The 19685-nt window shown below is 48.6% G+C and overlaps 1 protein-coding gene across 2 annotated transcripts in view; it reads left to right on the forward strand.

Moving 5' to 3' along the window:
* LOC144145419 (guanine nucleotide-binding protein subunit beta-2-like) overlaps window positions 1–19685 on the forward strand; it is a 64391-nt gene that overhangs the window by 14902 nt on the left and 29804 nt on the right. The window contains exons 3-4 of one of the 2 annotated variants that reach the window (XM_077677031.1): window positions 13454–13582; window positions 16103–16248. In XM_077677031.1, the coding sequence (XP_077533157.1) occupies window positions 13454–13582; window positions 16103–16248 (275 nt within the window). The remainder of the gene's footprint in view (window positions 1–13453; window positions 13583–16102; window positions 16249–19685) is intronic. The other variant, XM_077677032.1, reaches the window with a different exon arrangement.

The following is a 19685-nucleotide window of genomic DNA, read 5'->3' on the forward strand; positions in this document are numbered from 1 at the left end:
CGGCAGCGGTGGGAGTCGCCGGCGTTGAAGACGTTGCATTTCATTTTCAGGTTTTGAAAAAGGCTTACTTGACAGCGAGGCCTTTCCGCTCTCTTTCACTGTCAACTCTGCTTTCTTTTCCTTGTTCAACCTCTGTTTTTCTCTTCTGCTGAGGGCTTGTATCCATCCCACATCGTCGTTGGCGTCCATGGTGCCGGTGTCCAAGGTCGGCTGGCCAGCAGCGTCGCCATGCTGGTTCGACGCAGAAGGCACTTCGCTGTCACATTCTTCCATTTCGCTGTCTTGACATCGCTCACCTGAGGTGCGCGTACTGCCTTGGGATTCTTGCCGGGATGTTCCGGAGCTCTTCGGGGATTTCTTCATGGCTGCCGAAGTCCTGGGCTGTGCGGCGAGCAGCCGCGGCCGCCGCTGCCTCGGTCAGCGTTAGGCTTATCGCGGTCGCCGGGCACCGGTCCGCTTCTGATGGACGTAAAATGAAAAATATTTCACTCACAGTCCAAAGGGTGGTATCCGCGGGTTCCGCTTGATGTTAGCAGTCCGTCACACAAGAAACGTTTGTGTGCCTTGCGAATTTCCGGGGGGAAAAGAGATTTTGCACGGGACCCACACGGAGCCCATTCGAACGCTCTAGCCCCCTAGCGGAGGACCCCTCAACAAGAGCGGGGCAGAAGGAGCACGTCGAGTCAAACGGGACATGACACTGGGGTGGCCAGGTCCTCGTCACAGCCGGCGTGAGGGCCACGCCCAAGCGAAGTCGTCAAAACAGGACCTCATCTAAACGGGACAACCAGCCCGGGAGATCAGTACTAAGCGGAGGTATGAGTGTGCGCGCGGTGCGCCGAAAACGTTCTTTTACACTGACGAGGCGAATACCCGCTGAGGAAGGTGCCAGCGGAGCGGCATGTTGCACCTGCACGGGGTGCGTACCAGCATCTGCAGCCTGCATTCCACGGTGGCTGTTGCGTTGACGCCATGACACGCGAATGCGGCAGGGAATACGGAATCCGTCATGTCCTGGATTTGGAGCACAAGTTTGTCCGCCATGTCCTGGATTTGGAGCACAAGTTTGTTTGACGTAAATGTTTTTCGAAGCTCCCGGACAACAGCGGATGAATCAGTGTGGACGGAAAACTCAGTACAGTTGTGTGCAGCAGAGCATCCCGCACGGCGAGGAGCTCGGCTTGGGTGGATGGCCACTTTTCCGTCGTGATGTAGGTGCACGTAATAGGGTCGGGAGCCACGTTCGGGCAAACTACAGCGGTATGGAGCAAACTATCTGATGCGTTGGCGACGGCAAACATCGTCGTAGAGGAAGTGGCAGCACTGTCCATAGAAAGTGGAACCGGAGCACCAACCGTTCGGAGATGGATGCGAGAAACAGGTCGCTTATCTGGGTATTGGTGAAACTTCCACGGTGGCCTTATGGTGGTGTTAGATAACTGTGGGGTCGGTGAATTGGTCATGTATGCTGCAAGAGCAGCGGCATCTGGGTTGAGGGCAGCTTGCTTTTGCGGGCGCGCTTGACGACACTGATGAACCAATTCATCAAATATGTTCAGCTGTGCTTCCTGTTGGAGAACTGGGATGGGGGTGAGGGCTCGTGCCAGTTATTGCTCGCATAGCCGAATTGTTGATGGACTCGAGAAGCGCCCAGTCTTACTTTGTGGGACAGTTGAATTGAGCCTGATACACTATGCGGGCCTGAAGAATGGCTCGGACCAGCATGCGGATCATCTTGGATGCTGCACCACCGGCTTTTTGAGACATTCGACGAAACAGGTGCAGCGATTGGGGTGCTTTATGCTTTGCATGCAGAGCGAATCCAAGGTGTCGCAGAACCGGAAGCTGTGATATCCAAGCCTAAGACCCGCAGAGTAGACGTTGCTTGTATAGGCGTGCTTTGAATAGAAAGATGGACAGGAGAAGCTGCTAAGCGCTGACGGCAACATGTGTTGGCCACGGTAAGTAAGGCTGTTTTGGTAGGGGAGAGGGTGAGGCCCAGATACCTGCACCAAGAACTGGTGTCCTCCAGAGCCTGTTGCAAGCAACCCTCTTGGACATGAAGGTCTTCGTGAACCGACCAGACGGTGATGTCGTCCGCATGTAAGATGCTGTAAATGTGCGGAGCGGCACCGAGTCGCCACGCAAGACTGATCAAGGCAGTAATAACAACAAAGAGGCCAGGACAGAGCTCTGAGGTACCCTGGTTATCGGAGTAAATTTTACGATGCCCTAAATAACTGCTATGGAGCACACTGTGCCGTAGTTTCGTAATTGCTTATTTTGGATATCGTTACGAGGGCGGCAGCCACCATGTTCTATATGGGGATTACAAAATGTGCGAGTACAGCAGGAACTATATGAGTGAAACTAAATGCGAGCGTGAAATTGATATCTTCAACGAAATTAGAAAGCTTTCTTCTCCAAACTTCTTTCTAACTAAACGCATCGACGAAGGAGAGCCAATAAAACGAAAGAACGAACTAGCGAGTGAACGGACGGGCAAACGAAAAGAATTTATTTTCACCCAAAAGTACATCTGGTGAAGAAAGGGATAGTGAAAAAAAAAAAAAAAACTTCCCGGGCCATCCCCACGTGAAACTTGAGGAGGAGCGAAGCATGCAGTGTATTAGTGCATTCTTGGCGCCTTGGCGGTTTTGCCAACGGAGAAGAAACCGTTGGAGGGGGAGGGTAGAGGTATACAGCTTGGCTGTAAAAGTCTTTTGTCTTTGAAGCACGAAGCTCTCTAGCGCGAGGCGTAAACGGGTGTCCCGGTGGTTTTTTTTTTTTTTTTTTTTTTTTAGTACACGTTACGAAGAGCTCCAGCGCGAGGCGTAAACGAGTCTGCCGGTGTTCTTTTAGTACGCGCCACGATCTAGCGCGAGGCGTAAGCGAGTTTCCCTGTGTTTTAGTGGCGTGACTACATGAGACGACGATTACGACGATGACGATTACGACGACGACGACAGGAGACGCCAGTAGCCCCAGCTCCTACGTGGCTTTGCCCCTCAAACTGCAATAAACGGCTTGACAAAGTCCCTGCCCCCGCAGTGAACGGGTTTTTGAGCTAACAAACGTAAAAAATATGATTTTTGTAGCGAGCAACAGCTTAGTACACATACATGATAATTGGCGGCGTGACAACATATATATTAGGCATACACGAATGTTCCACACGAAGGTTCGACATTTCATGGGCGGTGTCAAAGCAGACATCTTCGCCGGGCTGATGCGGAGTCTCCCGAGAACGGTTGCCGAATTTGCACACGAGGCTACAACAATTGAAAGGGCGCTCCACCAAACGGCTCGGTACTACAATCGTAACAAAACAGTCCTGTCCAATGTATCCGAGATGGACAGCCTTGGCCTCCGGGAGCTCGTGAGAGATTGTCCGGGAAGAGCTTCAAAGGCTGCAACAGGAACGCCAGTCGCGCACTGTCTAAAGCTGAACGAAACTATTCGGCAACAGAAAGAGAGTGTCTTTCGGTGATATGGGCTATAACTACATTTCGGCCATATTTGTATCGAAGGCCCCTCAGAGCCGTAAGCGACCACCATTCGTTGTGCTGGCTTGTCAACCTCAAGGACCTCTCCGGTAGAGTTGTTCGATGGATCCTACGGCTGCAGGAGTACGACGTAACGGTTGTGTATAAATCTGGAAAGAAGCACAGTGATGCCGATTATTTGTCGTCGGCGCCAATTCTGAATGGCACACGTGAAACCGAATAGGATTTCCCGTTCCTCGGGGTCGTCCATACTGCGAACATGGCCCTTTACCAGCAGCAGGACGCGGAACTACGGCCACTGATCGACCACCTTCGCGGCGAAAACACAACGCCACCACACTTCTTTATTCAAGGTTTGGCTTCGTATTCCCTGCGAAACAACGTGCTCTGCAAATGAAGCTACGGCAGAAAAAAAAATTTTTCTTCTGGTCGTGCCATCTGCTCTGAGAAGCGAAATTTTACGAACCTGTCATGACGAGCCTCCCGCCGGACACCTAGCGTTAGTCGCACGTTTGCTCGGATTCATGAAAGGTATTAGTGGCCGAACCTTCTTCGATCAATACGACACTACCTGAGGACTTGCCGGGATTACCAACGCCGCAAGAAACCTCCCGTCAGGCCATCGGGATGCCTTCATTCAGTGGATCCTTCCGACGCGTCATTCCGGCCGGTTGGGATGGATCTCCTTGGGCCTTTTCGAACATCGGCGTCGGGGAACAAGTGGATCATGGTAGCCACCGATTACTTGATGCATTATGCCGAGACAAATGCCCTTCCCAACGGCACCGCTTCTGAAGTCGCCAAATTCACCGTTGAACGCATTGTTCTACGCCATGGCGCACCTGTGATTATTATTACAAACAAGGGCATCGCTTTTACCCCCACCTTCCTACAGGACGTCTTGAAATTAACTCATAGCACTCACCGCAAATGCACTGCGTATCATCCCCAAACCAACGGCCTCCCCGAACGCTTTAATAGAACCCTAAGTGACATGCTATTCATGTACGTCGATCTGGAGCACGAAAACTGGGACGAAATTCTTCCCTACAATATTGACGTGCAAGAAACGACTAGATAAGCACCGTTTGAACTTGTTTACAGACACTCTGTAACGACAATCTTACATGCAATGCTCCCTTTTGATGAAAATGGCGTGACCAGCACCGATGCCGAGGCTTTGACCCAACGGGCGGAGGAAGCACGCCAGCTCGCACGCATCAACATTCGACATCAACAAGAAATCCACGCCGACAAATACAAGAGACGCCGTAACGTCGAGTATCGACCAGGCGACTTTGTGTGGGTGTGGACGACGATTCGCCGCCGCCGAGGACTTTCGGAGAAGCTGCTTCGGCGGTACTTTGGTCCTTATCGTGTTCTTCGCCGTCTGTCAGACGCTAACTACGAGGTCGTACCCGAGGACACAACAGCACGTTCTTCACGACGGAGGTCTGACCCAGAAGTTGTGCATGTGGTACGCATCAAGCCGTACTACACCCGGTCTTGCGAACCCGAAGCATGATGCTATGCGAGCTTACGTGCCCTGACACTCGCCGATCACTCAGCATCTACGTGCCCATTTCTCGTTTTGCTTCCGTGGCATCGGGCCGATGCCGACTAGGAGGGGGAGCAATGCCGCGACTTTATTATTGCGGGTGCAATTCCCCGATTTATGGGTATGTGCTATTTGGTGAACAGAGGAGAAAGAAGAAGCCCAAGCTCGTTTGTTCCAACTGTGGCATCGCCAGTTATTGCGGGCACAAGTTCGCCCTGTAAATAAACATTTTTACTCTCCTTACTTCAGTTCATCGCTACAGTGTATGTAGGTATATATATATATATATATATATATATATATATATATATATATATATATATATATATATATATATATATATATATATATATATATATATATATATAACCCTTGGGCTATGAGCCGCGCCGTAGTGGAAGGCTTGAGATTAATTTAAAGCACTTGGAGATCTTCAACGTGCTCCGAAATCTCGACACGAGGGCGTTTTCGCTTTTCACCTTCACCAAAAACTTGGCCATCGCGACCGAGATCGAACCTGCGTGGTTGCAGCCAGCACAACGCTTTTGCCACTAAGCCACCGCGTCGGGTCCGCACCGGAGCTCGACGACGTCCTTGCAGCGCAGTGAAGTAGCCCCGCTCCGGCTGGGCCTTTGTTTACTTTAGTCTGACCGGAGCAAAAATAAAAGCCGGCTGGCCCGGAAGGGCATGCGTTTAGCTCGCCAAAATTAGCCACACGAGAGAGGGTGGGGGCGAGAGAGACAAAGATAGAGGGGGGTAGGTTCCAGGAACACGAGAATAAGGGGCTTGGGGAATGCTCAGAAGATCGGGCACACAGTGATACAGCGGCAGATTTAATATTGTCGTGTGCTGTTGTGCCTTGTCAAAGAACCTCAACGATGTAGCCAAGATTAGCCAGCTGTTCAGTTATGGCCAACTTCTCCTCAAAGATACGCGCCGTGGCACTGATTGGAAGCTAAGAACATTGGGAAGAAGACGACGACGCTCAGATCTGTTCGGACGCGCGCTGTGCCTCGGACATAGGAGCTGACTTAGCTACCGGATCGTATATACCCGCTAATACATTTTATTGAAAACAGTCCCTCTGCTTCCCCGTCACGAAACGATGCAGTAAGCTGGGGAGAACAGCATGGGCCTTTTTTCCGCATGCCCATATGCCCTTTGATGCGGCCCCTCCTTTTCTTCAAGCACAGTGACCACACGACGGAAACGAGCATAAAGACAAACAGCACAACTTTATTTTTTGATTAAGGTGAAATAGTCATCATCATCATCACCACCACCTTTATTGAGAAAGACGAGGTTAGAGGGAGGAACTAGGGACGAACCCTCTTTCCAGGGCCCCTGTGGCGCTTGCCTCGGTCCAGGCCTCCCTGTCGGTCAATTTGCGCTGGTCCTCCAGGTGCCCGCTGGCCACGGTTGCTTCCCATGTTTCTTGAGAAGAAAGTGTCCTGTGTTTGTCAAATGATGGGGAAATTCCATATAGTGTGGAAGAGGTTGGCTTTCTCTTTGCATTGATAGCAATCTTCTCTGTATCTGTCTGGAAACATCTGGAAGTTATAGTGTTGGTTTGTGCGGAAAGGTGTTTGGATTTTTCTGACTGTGAGGTTTAAAAAGCACAGAGCTCTTTATGTGGCACGAGGAGAATTCTCCTTTCGAGGCATTTTCTGGGAAAGCGTTCGCCGTAATTTTCATACAGTGGCGCGCTGCGGTAAGCGGGCCTCCTCGCGAGGCCGTATGCGCCTTCGTTGTCTTCCAAGCCTTCGAGTTCTCGGCACCATGTGATGTGTGTTTCCTCGGGTCTCTGGGGAGGGTGTTCTTGGAGCTCGTTTCTGTTCTTCCGGCTGCAATGTTACAGATGGCTCTCTGAGTCCGTTGTGATGTTTAGGCTCTTGTTGTTAGGCTCACCCCATTTTAGAACTAGATTACTGCAGTCGTTTCAGCTTCGTGTATGCTTTGATTCCTGATGGTGATGCAGTCAAGAAATCTTCCTCTGAAGTCATCCACGACCGCGGTGGGAGACTCAAGTTTCAAGTTTCAAGTTTCAAGTTTCAAGTTTCAAGTTTCAAGTTTATTTCAGACATGTAACTCGTTGAAGCCTACGCTTTGTAACTCGTTGAAGCCTACGCTTTCGTCACTGTATACGGAGTTGATGACCGATTTTTAAGTGCGAATGCACTTCTTAAGCGAGCCTGAAGCGTCCACCGCCGTAGTCCGCATAGCAACAGCTGCGGGTGCGCGCGCTCCTCGTCTTCCTTGGCAACGGGGGGAGATGGGCGCGCGCTGCCTGGCCGCTGACATGGCACATACCCACGTGGGGGATTGGCCAGGAATCTCCTCGTCTTCCTTGGCAACAGGGGGAGATGGGCGCGCGCTGCCTGGCCGCTGACATGGCACATACCCACGTGGGGGATTGGCCAGGAATCGGGCGTGAGAAGGGCTAATGCACCCGCTTAAAGGAGTACTGACACGAAATTTCAAAGCTGAGATCCGCTCTAGCAATCAAGTACAACGACAACACAAATAGGTGTCTGTGCATGGCACATGCCCACGTGGGTGATTGGCCAGGAATCGGGCGTGAGAAGGGCTAATGCACCCGCTTAAAGGAGTACTGACACGAAATTTCAAAGCTGAGATCCGCTCTAGCAATCAAGTACAACGACAACACAAATAGGTGTCTGTGAATAAATGCATCTTTCTTTCTTTGTAGTTGTGTGTGCGTGTGTGTGATCTCTCTTTCGCGAACATTACCGAACCGCGCAAATTCAACTCCTGCATTCTCACTTTCACATTCTTCCCCTCGGGTAAATGCGGGGAAATTTTTTTCCTTAGCAAACTGGCTCTAGGGGTTCACCTCTCTTTGTGGAGGGTCTACTACATTTTATTATGGATGGGCAAAAGATCATTTTCATTGGTCGGGACTCGGGAGTCATGTCTGTCATTTTCCCGATGAGTCCTGTTTCGGCCCTGGATCCTATTCTAGTAAGGATCAGGTTTTGAGAATTCGTTCTTTCTGGGAGGCCAGGGTAGCGCCTCCAATTTCTTCGAATGTGTTGCATGCTCCGAGGTCGTATAGCTTTTGGTTAGCAGTATGGATCCGCAGTCCAACGGCTGCTTTATACGCCGTTCTGATGATGGAGTTTGCTTTCTCGGTTCTCTCATAGCTGACAGCGAGATACGGAAGGCTGTAGGCAATTCATCTTTTGATTAAAGCTCGGATGAGTCTGCGTGTGTCCTCTTCCCTCATACCGTGCTCGACTTTGGTGACGCGCAGTATGACGCGTGCTAGTTTTGCCGACATTTTGCAGGGGTGAAGTCGGCGCTGTTACCCTGCAGTTAATTTGGCTGTTTAGGGGTGTCGTTTTTCCTTCGACATATATGTCCGTGCAGGTAGTATCGTTTCTTAGGGGAACTTGCTGCGAATGAGCTCCGATTTGCCCGGCGCGCATGTTGGCCGTTCCCTCTTGTTAGTCGAATGGCCCAGTATGTGGCTTCCTGTAGCCGTATCTTCAAATCACCACCATCATCATCGTCATCATGGTCGTAATCATCAGCATCATCACCAGCCTGTTCGTGTCCACTGCAGGACGAAGGCCTCCCTCATGCGCTTCCAGCCCTTCCTGTCTTGCGATACCATATTTCATTCTTTACCCTGAGTTTTCTTATTTCATCTTTCCATCGAGTCAATGGACTTTCTCTACTTCTACTCATCTCCTCTCTCGGCAGTTGCTCTGTTACCCTGACGGTCCACCGGTTGTCCGCTCTCCGTATTACGTCCACTCCTTCCTCCTCTGAATTTGAGCTATGATGTCTTCCAGGCGAATTTGTTCTCTGATATTGGAATGCTCGTTTCCCATACCTAGGCGTTACTATTTCCATCCTGTTTCCTTAGCTGGTTGGGCTGACCTAAGTTTTCCTTCGAGGCGCTTGGTAAGGAGCCAAGTGAATTGCAGCGATGAGGGGCAGTGGTAACGTCCGTTTGTTATTCCCGCACCGAGTAATAATTTCATGTCTAGGAGCAAATATCTTAAAGTTTGCGTGTTCGGGTAAAATTTTGCTTCTGTTGCTGTTTCGATTTGTGCTAACCGTATAAACGCTAGAACAGGTTTGCGCTGGAAGCAGGCGTACAATTTATTCTCAGTAAAAGAAAGAAAAAAGAACAGGTGGCGAATGTGATGTAAATTATTGCGGAAGATAAGCGTGCATGCTTGCCTTAATTGATATTTTTGTACCAGTGGCATAACGTGCTTTTCCCATAAAGTGCGGCGATATCGTTTGACGCACCGTGCTACAATGTTGACTTGCGGGGCGTATACGTCTGCTGATGTTTCTAATGACACGAATAAAAAATGAAAATTTGAGTTGAAACTTCCTATTGGGGATTGCCATATAATGTATAGCCTTCGTGGTTGAATCGTTTTCACCGCGCTCTCTTTTGAGGCGACCGGACAGAGCTTGTTCGATCAGAGCTGCTTAAACCAGCCGAACCCTCTTGTTTCTCGCGAGTTCCTTCGTTCTGTTCTTGCTCGTGACAGCGCAAGGCATACTCTTTTTTGTTGTTTTTTTGTCGTCTTTCTGTTGGAATCTCGCCTTTATCCGACGCGGTTTTAAACCTAGACGTTTTTTTTTTCCCCCTTCGTTTCTGACTTCTAGAATTATTCGCGTGAGGATGTACAAAATTACACGAGCAGCCTTCACTTCTATACACCAGGATCATCTAAATCCGGTTTATCTGCGTTACACAAATGCATTACGGAAAGTCTATTTTAAAATTTTTAAACTGCTTGTAATTATCACCTCCTGTATTTTTTCAATGCCAAACGCATCGCCCGCTTCTCAATGAGAGGGATGGGTACGCCTGTTTCGGCCACATTCCCTAACGTGGGACCCCAAACTTAACCTGGCCATCGGGAATTCGTGATCAGAGTGTGCCTGGTTCCCAAGGCAACACACGCTCGAGATCGCCGAAGTAACGCTCTGGGCAAAAATAGAAAACTAAGCGCCGCTGTGGAGCACGTTGCCTACGTTGCGGCTTTCCACCAAGCGTCGCCCGAAGAGTAACCGGTCACGTGACTGAAGCACTGCGAAGACTAGCATTTGGGCGAGAGTAGCAGGAGCAGCACGTAAGAGCTTGGTTTTGCAATTGGCATGGAAAAAAATCTGCAGAAATTCAAAGAATTGTCTGCTGATGCGCAGCATACTTACGCCGCTTGTCTTGAGTGTGAGTTCTTTACAGCCAACTTTTGTTTCTTCTAAATGCTGCCCAACCGCGAAATCTGCATCATTGTGGAAATGCAGGGCGTTACACTGTTCGCCATTTTCCGTAATATTTTATTTATTTATTTTTAGTGTTTCAAAATTTGATTCGACCAATTATCTCCATTTACGGTATTATTACGATTATAGGTGGAACCTTCGCGAAGTCTCCATTATTGTGGAAATGCAGAGCGTTACGTGTTTCGCCATTTTCCGTATTTTTTTTAATATTTTCTCTTTTCATAGTTTTTCAAAATTTCGTTCGACCAGTTATCTTAATTTACGGCATTATAACGACTGCAGGTTGAACTTTCGGGAAATCTGCATTATTGTGGAAATGCAGGGCGTTACCCGGTCCTGGCTGCGGGGGTAATCGGCAAAGAAAGCTACGCATTAAAATACAGGAGGCGACGTTGCCACACATACTGCTCGTAACGTTGTTTTTGCAGCAATACGCAAAAGCAGCTTCGGCAAGCCTACTTTTCCGAAGGCCCAGTCGCTGTTCACGGAGTTGCAACAATTAATTACCCTGTCTAAAATTATGTTCGAGAAACTGCTTGTTTGGTTGCGCTCAAAGAACGCGAAAGTCGCTCTCTGGGTTCCATTTTTAATAGCTGGCCGTAATGTGGGGCGCGTAACGCATTGGAGATACCAAGAAAATGCCGAGCGCTCGTGAGCGCGTGCCTCGCGGTGACCGTCGCTCGCAGTGGCTGCAGCACAAAAAGAAAATAAGGAAAACTGGAGAAAACCCCCAGGAGCGCTTCGCGTTGCCTAGCAACCAACAACGCCACAGCTGGCGTGACACCTGCTCCACGGAACCTCGTCGCGACTCCAGGAACGTCGCGCATGCGTCGTGCACGAACGCGCCGCCGCTGCGCCCCAGCTGTCGTCAAGCGCTACCGCGAATGTAAGGCTTAGCATCAGGAACACAACCATATCGATGCATATGGCGATGGCTACTACTAGCAAAGTGCAAAGCGACAACGAAACACGTAAATAGTCAATTTCAAACTTGTACAAATGCGTGGTGATGTGTCCTTCAGTGCTCACGTAGAAAGAAATCCTGCAGCTTCGCTAAGATTCAAGCCTTGCGCGACTTAGTGCAAGATTCGCCAGTTTTTTCAGCGCTAATGCAGGCAGCCATGCTTGTCTGTTTTCCTCTATGGGCGTAGGCTAAGCCTTTTTGGCTTTTACACATATTCGCAGCGGAAAAATTAATCTGCCAGCCCTTTCTCCCATACGTGATAAGCGGTTTGTATTCAATTGCTATAATACTAGCGCCCTGATTCTCTAGTGATTATCTTTAAACCAAAAAGACTGTACATTGAAACCTTTGTGAAAAATTTCAGTGCGACGGACCCAGCTGTTTGTAAATGAAAATTGTTTAAAGAGGCTCATTTATTGTTCCAAACGCGACCATGTATGGTGTGCTGTAATGCTACACACAAAGGCCCTTTATAGACAGTTTCGATGCTATACACAAAAACATTTTTGTGAAACTATTTCCCAGGAGAAATATAAGCAGTGTTATATCAAAAAAAAGGCGAATAAAACAAGATTGTCTTTATTTAAAAAAAAACAATAAATTCTTTCTTGGGCTACCTAAAGCAAAAATTTTGGCCTATTTCCCAGGAGAAATATAAGCAGTGTTATATCAAAAAAAAGGCGAATAAAACAAGATTGTCTTTATTTAAAAAAAACAATAAATTCTTTCTTGGGCTACCTAAAGCAAAAATTTTGGCCTGTTTGTCTGTCACCTAACCTAACCTAACGGACTGCGCGCAGTTTAAAATCACAATAGGAATGCCGCAAAAACCTAACAAGAATTCCTGCCGTACGGCAAAAGCTTTGTTGTGACAACAGAAGTCTTGTTGTTACGAAAGAGCTATCTGTTGTTACAACACACATTTCTGTCGTAATCGTAACTACAAAAGCCAATTTTCTCGAAGACAAACATTCCTGTAGTCACAACAGAACTGCCATTCACGCTACTCTTCCCCACGGGCAATAAATAACATTCAAACTGGGTGCACCTATTGATGAAACATCATGATCACGACAAGACAGGAGTTCGGCAGGACAGAACATCAAAATCAAGACAGGAATACGACACACGACACAATCCCAGAATCACGACACGACAAGAAAATGAGAAGACGACACTACGACACGCGAAAATACGACAAACCGCAGAAATGTTTCTTGTCGTCATTTTCGACTGTGGCCAAAAGTTTAACGAAAGCTTAATAAAAGAGTATATAAAGGCAATATCTTTCCGAACTAATACTGATGGCATGGGCCGTAAATTTCAACACTGTTTAGAAAAAGGAGAACACTAGGCATATTTTAGATAAAACGTGTGTAGATAAGTGGCAGTATAGCGGCGTTCCTTTCATTAAATACGGACGTAGAATTGGTTCGTATACGCTACAAATAAAGCAAACCGCATCAAAACAGCCGTCAAAAAGAGGCGAGATAGAAGTGAACTAAAAAAAAAATTACACCATCTTCCCGTGGGGAACCATAAGGAGGATGCGAAGCATCATAGGGGTTCCGTGTAGGTTCCATTGTGTTGCCGTTATGTTGTTTCATTTATCGGAGCACGAATGGGAACGTAGTGTGAACCCCCATGTAGGGACAGAGAAATGTGGAGAAATGTAGAGACAGCGAAGAGACCGACACCAGCGTTACCTGATCGAACACCTCCTGGTTCTCGTCTTTCTTTATTGCGTGCTCACGCTCCTACCCCGCTTCCCGCCCTCTTCGTCCTCTTCTCTGGTTGAGCTGTAAGGCGCGTGGCGCTTCACGCCACAGCTTTCCCACGGGAAATTCAACATCCGCCTCTAAAGTTTTCAGTTCGTCGTTTCTGTTAACGTTCAGCTTCGCGTGCCTTCGTTGTATCAGTAGCTTCTTGACGTAGTTTGAATGAGTCAAGGACATAAGGCGCGTTCGTAGCACTTGCTCCTGTCTCGGTTTTGTTAAAGCCCTCCATCACGGTCAGGGCCGGACGAGAGCAGTATGGAGGGGCTTTAGGTTTTGTAGCGCAGTGGGAAGAGCGCCACGTACTTCCCGTTGCGGCCAGAGAGTCGTGGGATCGAAACCGGGCGCCGCTAACTATTTCCTTTTTTTATAGTGTAGGGGGAGAGGTGCGGATGGACGGACGACGGACGACGGAGCCGAGAGCAAGAGATACATCGCATCTAAAAGAAGTCTCCTCGAGCTGTTTCACAGACCACGGAGACGAGACGAAAGGCTCGAACAGGTGGCACATGTGCAGTTCGAACGCGGGAAAACTGAATCCAACTGAGCAACCTTCCCTTTGCGCTTATTATGTGGTAAAAGGGGGGGGGGGGGGAGGCTGCGACACAACAGGGGCGGCCGAAGACAATCGCCTTTCAACGACATTTGCAGCCAAGTGAGCAGATACGCGGCCAATTTTTAGCTTTTCATTTTTTACGCACGCCCACTCGAGGCCGAAGGCACCACGGGCAGACATTCGTGTGTAGTCGCTAAATGATGGTACGCATTATTAATTGTTCGTGTTAATACTGTTAATACGCGAAGTTCCCCGCAATCACTGTATTTAATTTTTATTTCGGGGCTAAGTCCCCTCAGAAAATCGTGCGCCCCTCCGTAAGGTGTTGCCCGCTACAAGGGTACATGAGGTCTTACGGAGGTATTCAACAAACGACCCTTTGAACTTCATATTTTGATACAGAACTGCTTTTAATTCCTCAGAAAAAATGTTGTCTGTCCTGCACCGAATTTGTAATGACGCCGACTTCGCAGTGGCTTGTTTTATGGCGGTCAAGCCCATTATACAGGGGCCGGGCTTCTGTAAAGCTGGCTTTCTCTTATTACTTTGCGTTTTGCAGTGAAGTCTTCGTGCAGTAAATAAACGACGTAAGGCCCAGGAGGTTTCTGCGAACATGCGGCGGACGCGACTAGAATGCTCACTGACGCTCGAAGAATTCCCCATAGAAGTCCCTTAAGAGATTTTTTTTTTGTGTGTGGTGTGGATTATATGAGCAAGGCTACAAGCACGAGAGGGGCTCACGTGTGAAAATTTGGTATGACGTCAAAGCCGCAAGTATGCACTTACGGGCGTAGTGATGACGAGACAGAGGGCCGCAGAGGGCCGCACCAGAACAGGATGCGCTGACGACGAAACGCGCGCTGCACCAAGTGTGTTGGCCTGTGCTGCTATTTTCCTCCATTGCCAAGTATAATTGCACCCAGACTTCCCTGTCGTTACTTACGTATTATTACAAGCGGTTAGTTCCTTGGCCCTTACTTTTTCGAACTTGTGCAGCCGATGTACGGTCGCGAATCTCTGTAATGTCCCGCGAAACAACAGAATGACAGACGATGACAGCGGTTGAGAATGGGCTTTGTCTCTCACAATTAAACAAGTCTACGCATTATAGCTACGATGCGTTATCCGCTATGCTAACGGCAAGTTCTTTCATTCCAACGTAATCAGCACAGCCGAATCAGTATACGACAATGCACCTTTCTTTCGTACACTCAAGGAAAGCGCTTTTATCATGGGTGCTGTCGACGCTATTGTCTTTTTTTTTTTTGTGTGTGTGTGTTACGAAACTTCCGGCGGGGCTGATTCCTCACGCGGCTGCACGTAATTGGCTGCGCGCGCAAAAACGTCACGGATAACGACGCACAGAGCCAATGATGTGAGGCTGCCGTAGGATTTGGCCCCGGCCGAGTCGCCGGAAGAGAAAGAGACAGGTTTAGATTGCTCTGTGCCACTTCTCATGCCGGGCATCGGTGAGAACGTCACAGCGGCTCATCGGTTAAGGCATTGTACCCTTGACAGCGAGGTCACGGGAGCGCCGAATGCACGCGTATTCTTGGTGCACTCGAAATGCCAGCAGACACGCGACACGACGTTATGTACCTGCAGGCTGAGAAACGTGGTTCATGATGATACGCTCTTGACGAAACTTACCCCACCTTTGGGATTTCCCCTAAATCGGGTCGATCAACACCTGTTTATTACTTCGCGTTGTTGATCAATTCGCTCTCGCGCTACAAACGGCTAGCCTCCTGGTTAGCTCAGTTGGTAGAGCGACTTCCCCGGTAAGGCGGCGGCCCCGGGTTCGAATCCTGGACCAGGACGAATGTTTCTTCAACTGTGAAGTTTCTGAGGAAGCTGTACAGCTTCGCTTAGTAGCCGTACGGCTGCATTGAGGTGGATGTCAAATTTTCTTTCGCAGTTCCTGAGCCTGTGGGCAGATCGAACATTAACAGCGCAAATAAGAGAATATTGAATGGTGGCACATAAAAAACGTAGAGCAGCGCTGTCATTTACATCGTAAAAGGGGAATTACAGCTCACAGAAACAAGGACACATAAGCAAGAACTCTGTCCAGTCTCTATTCCTAAATGTATCCCTGTCTCCGTGTGCGGAAGCCCCCCTTCTAAGATGCATTACCAACTGGCCCACCAAGCTCTCCTAATAGTCTTTTACGTGCCTCCTTAATTCCGTTATTTTCCCTGTTATCTTCGAAGGGTGAAGCACCCTACAAAATCTAGAGTGTTTAGTTCGCACTAGTGTCACTAAATAAGGTTACCTTATCTAGTGACACTACTTCGCACGAAACGCGTCAACTTGAAAATAAGAACTTCTTACGGGAATTCAACGGAGATGCGATAAACGGGCAAAAAATATTGAAATGCCAGCGGCAGGCAGCTTTTCAGGGAAAAGCGTCCTGTTGCATGAACCCTGACCACGTCAAGCTATTCGAGCGTGTTCTTCGCGCAGGCGGCGCAAGAGGCGGCGGCGGACAAGAGCTTCCAGGAGGTGCTCAAGGACATCGAGAAGGAGGCCAAGTTCCGGATAAAGCAGCGCCGTGTCCTCAAGGGGCACATCTCCAAGGTGACGTCGGCGCACTTCTGCGGAGACAGCAAGTACGCCCCCGCTACGCTCTGCCCACAACCCGTTTACACGCACGACACGATCAGGGGCGGAATTCTTAGTTTTTGGCCATTTTACGTCCGCTGCAAACTGTCCATTTAGAGCGAGCCCTGACTGGCTGAAAGCAGACGATTCGGTGTAGGTTTCTGTGTATGTCATTGGTCAGGGGCCTCGAAAGTGTAACTACGTCATCATTAAAATAGACGCGAAACGGAGATTCTTGAAACGGACGCAACTCAGAATTCTGCCCCAGAAGCTGAAGTATAACCGACTGAGGCGCGGGGTAATACAGTGCGAGCAGAACTACACAGTTCGGTTTACTGCCAGAACTGCGCATACTGGAGTTATACTGCAATACAGGAACAGGAAATATAAAATGGAGGCAGGCCGCTAGAGTTACCACAGGCACGGCCGAGAAATTTCTGCTCTTAGAGCGCTGTGAATGACAGGCTCTCAGCGATTTTGCTCCCAGACCGAAATGCCACGCCAATATGCGAGGCTAGTCTTGTAGAGAACATTGCAGGCCAGTGCTTTAAGGGTTGCAAATACCCGGATGCGAGGCCAATCTTGTAAAGAACACTGCAGGCCAGTGCTTTAAGAGTTGAAAATACCCGGATACGAGGCTAGTATTGAATTCAATAATAACGTGCGCTGCATATTTGGACGAGGGACAGGGACAGCGAAAAAGACAAAACCATACGATGGTGCGCAAGCTAGCAACTGGTTTATTGAAAGCTTTAACGTTATTTTTAAGCATGCGATGGTAAGTGTACATTGATAGGGTAAACATGATATCTTCGTGCGCGTGCGCTCATGTGCAATTGGACTTTTCTTTCAGCATTTTTATCTCTTTTTCTGTGAGCGCTATTACCGAATTCAAGACTATACTAACTAGCTCCTAAACATGCCTTTATTAACGAGGCTAGTCTTGTAGAGAACATTGCAGGCCAGTGCTATAAGAGTTAAAAATACCCGGATGCGAGGCTAGTCTTGTAGAGAACATTGCAGGCCAGTGCTATAAGAGTTAAAAATACCCGGATGCGAGGCTAGTCTTGTAGAGAACACTACAGGGCAGTGCTTTAAGAGTTGAAAATACCCGGATGCGAGGCTAGTCTCGTAGTGGACACTGCAGGCCAGTGCTTTTAAAGTGGCCATAAAGACGTTTGTTTTATTCTAAAGATTTGGTGTTTCATAGTGCCCCAGCACTTGTTCGGCAGCGAACGATGCTTTATTCACTGAGAAATTACTCAATTTAGCCCTTTCAGCCCTATTTTTTTTTTCAAGCACAAATATGTTTTTTTCTGTTCTACTAAATTTTACGAACCCCATAATCCCACAAACAAAAATATAATTGGCAGTGCAAGTAATTACTTATTTATTGAGGCAATTCATTGGGACATCTGGCACTTAAAACCGCTATGGTGAGCAGAAAATTTTGTTTGCATGTTTTTATCAATTTTATGACCACATGAGCCTACAAACGAAAAATTATTTTCTTGATGCTCATATTCACAGATTTGCAAGCTTGGGAATAAAACTAGGACCACTGTTTTTTTTTCAGCCCCGAAGACTAAATTTCGTGTTCACTCGACCTTCTCCTTCTTGTAGCATCCAGCTCCGCTTAAACGCAACAATGGCAATGTATACCGCCATTCCTGCTGTCTACCTCTGCCGCCTACCTCCTATTCCCCGCTCAGGCGGAATTTTTATTAACAAATATATTGCAAATTCAGCCTACACACCCGAAACACTTCGCAAGTGGTATACCCTCCACCTGCAAACAACGCGTGTACATGGACACAAGCGTAGTTTTCAGTCCTCTTTGTGTCCGTGTGTGCCTTGTTTAGAAACACCCATTCACGGGAAGCCACATTTCGAGAGTTTGGTTCACTGAAGTTATTGTTACAAGGACCAGTACACACGAGTGTGACATTCCATCATATCGAGGTAGCGTGGTTGGCGAGCGGCTTGCACGAGAGTTGCCTCCGTTCCGACGACGGAGAGTCAAAGCCATGGCGAGTCGTGAAAAGCGATGGTACAAAAGCAGCACACCGGCGTTATTAAACAATGACAACTCGAACGGGCAGAGAAACGTTCTCAGCTGAGTCTGAATGCGCACTGCTTTTGTCAAAAGAGAGATCCTATCTTTAGAGTCTCTAATGCAATGTTCAAAACAAGCGCCGACACGTTCGAAGCAGAAAATAGGCACAAGCAAAAGCACTCTCGCAGTGTCGGAGATGAGTAATGCACGCCGCGATCAGCCGCCACGGCAAGCCCGTGCATGCACAAGAGGGCTCTAGCCGCGCCGTATTCTCGAAGTCGCATGAGCGCGTCACAGCGTGTACCGACTTGCCCGGTTAGGTCCTATGAGTGTACTTCCTCTCACATCACTGATGCTCTGCGGAAAAGTACTACGGCGTGTCGCCGCGTTGTGCGCTGCTGAAGTTTGCTCGGCGTCAGCACCCCCCACACTCTAGCCGATTCGTAACACTGTCAGGTCGGTATGGTGATTACAGGAGGAGCTGCAACCCTTTTCCTACCAAAGCTTCCGCCGGTAGTGCAGGCTAGGGCTTCGATAAACGAGTGGGAATTTTTCGATGAGTTATCAGCCAACACCGGGCGTATACCGCGACAACAATCTTCGGGGCTGGGGTCGCTTCGTAGATTAAGGCGTACAAAAATATGTAGCACATGTAGCACAGGTTACTGACCAAAATGACGTTTCAGTAGCCCTATACGACTCATTTGGGCTTTGACCTAATCTTGTGTTGCGACATCGTGTGTTCATAAGTGTACGCTACGACTCTCTTACTCCCAATCTTGCTTCCTGACCAGACGGCATGCCGCCTATCGACTTCATCAAGTCAAGTCGTGCAGAAAAATCACCGCAAAGGGTGCATCGGTCTCTCTTTGCCGCTTCTTATTTTGTTACAAACTGATTGGCTGCCTAAAGTAACAAAACGTCATTTTGCTGCGGCTTTTCTTATCTATCCTACGATGCTTTCTTTATTCAGTAGTAGTAATGAACATGTATTGAACATAAGGTGGAGTGTTGGGGAGTACTAAAATGTGAAGGCGGGCTAGTTGGTTCATAATCCTGGCGAAAAACAGCGCAATGAAACGGGGCGGAAGGATGCCGGGGAGGTTTGACAAACACGGTCACGTGGCCAGCCTCATTGGTGCAGGACACCGTGAGTCCGTGCTGCTCCTAGGGCTAGGTAACCAGGGCTTGTTTGGTGGAAGGTGTGGATTGTGTGGGCAAGGGTACACTAGTGGTATAGGCGGTGACGGTGTGGATACAGTAAAGGGGGTATCTGGGTGAGGATGACGTGGTTGTAACGGGATGTCTGCCTCGTTTACCTGTCGCCGGTCGCTTTACTCGTGACAATGTTGGCTGTTGATATTGGAGGAGGGGTTCCACGCTTGCGGG

The sequence above is a fragment of the Haemaphysalis longicornis genome, unplaced genomic scaffold (assembly GCF_048455015.1).
Source record: "Haemaphysalis longicornis isolate Haplotype H1 unplaced genomic scaffold, Haemaphysalis longicornis Haplotype H1 scaffold_7, whole genome shotgun sequence".
In the NCBI taxonomy this organism is placed as follows: Eukaryota; Metazoa; Arthropoda; class Arachnida; order Ixodida; family Ixodidae; genus Haemaphysalis; species Haemaphysalis longicornis.